At 35.7% G+C, this 5,503-nt stretch overlaps 1 protein-coding gene across 1 annotated transcript; it reads left to right on the top strand.

Annotated features, from left to right (window-relative positions):
• The first annotated feature begins 3,191 nt into the window (after window positions 1-3,191).
• Window positions 3,192-4,082, top strand: LOC126721706 (uncharacterized). The gene has a single exon (XM_050424765.1). The coding sequence runs from the start codon at window positions 3,192-3,194 to the stop codon at window positions 4,080-4,082; it is 891 nt and encodes a 296-aa protein (XP_050280722.1).
• The last annotated feature ends 1,421 nt before the right edge of the window (window positions 4,083-5,503 follow it).

The raw sequence follows: 5,503 nt of genomic DNA, 5'->3' as shown, positions 1-5,503 counted from the left end.
CTTAATGGGGATTTGAGTGAAGCAGTCTATATGCAACCTCCTCCTGGTCTCTCTGTTGACTCAAACAAGGTTTGTCATCTTCGACGTGCACTTTATGGTCTTAAACAAGCTCCACGAGCTTGGTTTGCCAAGTTCAGCTCCACTATCTTTCGCTTGGGTTACACTGCCAGTTCGTATGATTCTGCCTTATTTCTTCGTCGTACTGATAAAGGCACCATTTTGCTTCTTCTATATGTGGATGATATGATCATAACTGGTGATGACCTCAGTGGCATTCAAGAACTCAAGGATTTTCTCAGTCAGCAATTTGAGATGAAAGATCTTGGACATCTCAGTTATTTCTTGGGTCTTGAAATTACTCATTCCACAGATGGTCTTTATATTACTCAAGCCAAGTATGCTTCTGACCTTTTATCTCGAGCTGGACTCACTGACAGCAAGACTGTTGACACTCCGGTTGAACTTAATGCGCATTTGACACCCTCGGGGGGGAAACCATTGTCTAATCCTTCTCTTTACAGAAGATTGGTTGGCAGCCTAGTTTATCTCACAGTTACTCGTCCAGACATCTCCTATGCTGTTCATCAGGTGAGCCAGTATCTGTCTGCTCCACGATCTACTCACTATGCTGCTGTTCTGCGCATTCTTCGATATCTGAAGGGCACTCTCTTCCATGGCCTTTTCTACTCAGCTCAGTCTCCTCTTGTACTTCGTGCATTTTCTGATGCTGATTGGGCAGGGGATCCCACTGATCGCAGGTCCACTACAGGTTATTGCTTTCTCCTTGGTTCTTCTTTGATTTCTTGGCGAAGTAAGAAACAAACTTTTGTGGCCCGCTCTAGTACTGAAGCAGAATATCGTGCCCTTGCTGATACCACATCTGAGCTCCTTTGGCTACGATGGCTTCTTAAGGATTTGGGTGTGTCCACCTCCTCTGCTACTCCCCTTTATTGTGACAACCAGAGTGCCATTCATATTGCTCACAATGATGTCTTTCATGAACGGACTAAACACATCGAGATTGATTGTCATTTTATCCGTTATCATCTTGTCCATGGTGCTCTTAAGCTCTTCTCCGTCTCCTCCAAAGATCAACTTGCAGATATCTTCACCAAGTCACTTCCTAAGAGACGCACTCGTGATTTAGTTGACAACCTCAAGTTGGTCTCACATCCACCTTGAGTTTGAGGGGGGCTGTTAATGTATATTATATTATATTATGGGCTTTAGGCCCAATTACCTTTCTTGTATAGCACACTTGTACTTGTACTACACTTTACTTGTACCGCACACTTACGCCTCCTATATAAGGCTCTGATGTATATTCTCTCATTATGAAATACAATACAATCTTCCAGTATTTCTAACATTATGATTTAAGTGTAAATTGTAATTAATTTTATAATTGATTTGGTGGATTTGGGATGTGGTTTGTTTAAGGTTTCTGCCGGTGGTGGATGTGAATTTGTGCCGGTGGTGGGTTTGGGTTTATGCCGATCTCTGGTTTTGTTTTTGTTTTTTTTTTTTTTTTTTTTTTTTTGAGGCGGCATTGGCGGATGTGGGCTTGTGCCGATGGTGGATGTGGGTTTGTGCCGGTGGTGGGTTTGGGTTTGTGATTTCTCTGGTTGTTTTTTTTTTTTTTTTTTTTTTTTTTTTGGTTGAGGCGGCATTGGCGAATGTGTATTTGTACCGGTGGTGGATGTGGGCTTGTACCAGTGGTGGGTTTGGGTTTGTGCCTCACTCTCTGGTTGTGTTTTTTTTTTTTTTTTTTTTTTTTTTTTTTTTTAATGCGCCGGTGGTGGCCGTCGGTGTTTGTGCTGGTGGTTACCGTTGGTGACGATGATAGTAGTGATAGGGATAGGGAGGAGGAGGTAATATATTATTTTAATGTGTAGTAAATATTATTTTAATGTATAGAATTGAAGAATAGAACATCTGATAAATGGTATGTTGTAAAATGCTGTGTTAAAATGATAAAGTGGGTTTTTGGTGTGTTAAAATGGCATTTTTTTTTTTAGAGAGCTGATGAGAATGCTCTCACATACTAGATAGTAGATAATGAAAACTGAAAACTAAAAATTGAAAACACTGTAACAAAATTATTTTTAAATATAAATAGTGCTGTGTGGGACCAAATTTTAAAGTTTTTTTGCTAAATTTCGTATTTGCAAGTCCCGTAAACAGTACACAAGATCTGAAGAAAAAAGCAGCCGCACTGAGAAACGTGCAAAACTCGCTATCTAAACTCACAAAAGATTTTCAATTTATAGTAGGCTTTGCATTCATGAATTATATCTCAATCTGTAATAATTTTTTTTGAGTATCTGTTTTTTTCTTCTTCATCTTTTTTTTCCCCCAATTAATTCCTAGAATTTCCCTCTTCTTTCTGTATATTCTATTCTTTGAGAAAGGAAATTTCGAGATGCAATATTAACTAGAATACTAAGCAATAGAATAAGATTTTGCTACAAAACCTACATCATATGAGTAGTACGTACAAGGACAGAATCAGAATTTCAACTTTGGAAGGCGAAAGAATGAAACAAAAAATTTATATATATATATTCAAGACAAAAATAATTTAAGAATAACAAACATAGTGTCCATTAAGAGTTAAAAATATAAAAAGAAAAGAAAAGAAACAAAAATTTATTTTTCAATTCATTTTAAATAAATCGTTTATTAAAATGGGACTTAGCATTCTTTTAAATCCCAAAAATCATTTTTAAAATTGATTGTGCGGAATAATTTCACTTTTAATGTAAAAAAAAAAAAAAAAATCAAGGAGTCATTTAGAAAATCATCTGCTTTTTTTGTTGTGAAGCTTAGTTTTAACAATACTTGCAGCTACAAATACTCTTTTTTTAAGTGCGGTAAAATAAGCAAAGTACAACTACTTTATATAAAAGTTGATAGGTGTGCTTGACCAAAGGTTTACCACTTTTCATATTATATCTCAAGTTCTTAATTTTTATCATTGTTGATGCCCATTTTCTATGAAAGGCCCAATAATAGAAGAAGTCCAACAATAAAGAAAATGGAAAGAAAAAGAAATAGGAAAGTAAAAGCAAATTAGTAAACCCAATAGGCCAACATGGGTGGAACAACAGCTAGTAGACTCATGGGAAGATTAAGAGATAAAGGTGAAGTAAGTGAGCCAGGAAAGCCCAAGAAAAGAGGTAGCAAGTCCAATGAGCCAGCATGGTAGGAATAATAGCCAGCAGGCCCATGGGAAGAATAGACCTCTTATGTTCAAAGATCCAGGTTGTCCCACTATTTCATGTATGATTGGTAATTCAAAAATAGAGAAAGTTTTGCTTGATCTTGGGGCAAGTGTGAATCTTTTGCCATATTCAGTGTATGAGCAATTAGATCTTGGCGAGTTAAAACCCACTTTCATAATTTTACAACTTGCTGATCGATCTGTGATTGTTCCAAAGGGTGTTGTTGAGGATGTTTTGGTTCAAGTGGAAAAATTTTATTTTCCTGTTGACTTTATTATTTTGGACATGCATCTTGTTTCTAATGCTAATTCTCAAATGTCTATGATTTTAGGACGCCCATTTCTTGCAACTTCTAATGCATTGATAAATTATAGAAGTGGAGTCTTAAAATTATCTTTTGGGAATATGACCCTTAAGCTTAATATTTTTAATACTTGTAAGCAACCTAGGGATGAAGAGGATGTGCATGAAGTTGACTTAATTGAAACACTTGTTCAAGAACAATTCAACAAAACATGTTTTTCAAATCCATTAGAAGCTTGTCTAGTCAATTCATGTCATTTTAATTTTGATGAGAATTCCAAAATTGCCTACATTTACTGTCTTTTGGAATCTACACAGGAATTGGAAGCGAGCCATTTTAAATTGAAATATGAGGAGTTGCCACCTCGTGAGATAAAGTTGTTGCCATTTAGTGAGCAAGTACCAAAATTGGAGTTGAAGCCCTTGCATGTTGAGCTCAAGTATGCTTTTCTAGGAACCGATGAGACTTTTCTTATGGTAATATCTTCTAAACTTGACCCTTTGCAAGAAGGTACGTTATTAAATGTTTTGAGAAAACATAAGAGTGCCATATGATGGAACATAGTTGGCATTAAAGGAATTGGCCCATTGGTTTGTACTCATAGGATTTATTTAGTGGACAATGCTAAACCATCTAGGGAGATGCAACATAGATTAAACCCTACAATGAAAGAGATAGTTAGGACTGAAGTGCTTAAATTGTTAGATGTGGGTATCATATACCCTATCACAGATAGTAAATGGGTAAGTCCTACTCAAGTGGTGCCTAAGAAATCTAGAATAACTGTAGTAAAAATGAGTACTATTGGATGCAATCACTAGGAAAGATCACTTCCCTTTACCTTTATTGGATCAAGTTTTAGAGAGAGTAGCGGGTCATGAGTACTATTGCTTTTTAGATGGGTATTATAGGTATTATCAAATTGAAATTGCACTTGAAGATCAAGAGAAGACCACATTTACTTGTCCTTTTGGTACTTTTGCATTTAGGAAGATGCCATTTGGTTTATATAATGGACCTGCCACTTTTCAAAGATGCATGCAAAGTATTTTTAGTGACATGGTAGAGCATTATTTAGAGGTTTTCATGGATGATTTTTCTGTGTTTGGTGACTCTTTTGATGAATGCCTTTCTAATTTGCAAAAAGTCTTAACTAGGTGTGAAGAAAAGAATTTACTATTAAATTGGGAAAAGTGTCACTTCATGGTCACAAAAGGGATTATATTAGGCCACATTGTTTCTTCAAAAGGCTTGAGGTGGATAAAGCGAAAATTGAGTTGATTGCTAATTTGCCTACACCTAAGACTTAAAGATGTGAGATCATTCCTAGGACACGCTAAATTTTATAGGAGGTTCATAAAAGACTTTAGTTTCATATCTAGACCTATGTGTAACCTCCTAACAAATTACACTCCCTTTAATGGACCCAAGCTTGCCAAGAAACTTTTGTTAAACTAAAAGGCATGCTTACCACTGCACCTAGCATGCAACCACCAAAATGGACATACCTTCTGAAATTATGTGTGACGCAAGTGATATGTGATTGGAGCTGTGTTAGGACAAAGAAATGATAAAAAATCTCATGTAATTTATTATGCAAGTAAGACTTTGAATGAAGCTCAATGAATTATTCTACAACTAAAAAAGAATTACTTGTTGTGGTATTTGCCTTAAATAAATTCCGTTTATATATTCTTGACTCTCTTGTTGTTGTTTTCACTGACCATATAGCTTTAAAATATCTTCTTTCAAAGAAGGATGCAAAGCCAAGGTTGACTAGATGGATTCTTCTACAACAAGAATTTAATATCAACATCAAAGATAAAAGAGAGTAGAAAATGTGGTAGCAAACCATCTGTCGCACTGATCAACAAACATCATCAACATCATATTTTTCCTTTTCTTTTTGTCATTTAAACATCTCTTTTAAGGGTTTGGGTTTTTGGTTTTTGTTTTTAGAAAAAATTGCAATTTC

The sequence above is a fragment of the Quercus robur genome, chromosome 4 (assembly GCF_932294415.1).
Source record: "Quercus robur chromosome 4, dhQueRobu3.1, whole genome shotgun sequence".
Taxonomy (NCBI): domain Eukaryota; kingdom Viridiplantae; phylum Streptophyta; class Magnoliopsida; order Fagales; family Fagaceae; genus Quercus; species Quercus robur.
Note: the sequence above shows the minus strand (reverse complement) of the source record. Positions and strands in the feature narration are given on the sequence as shown.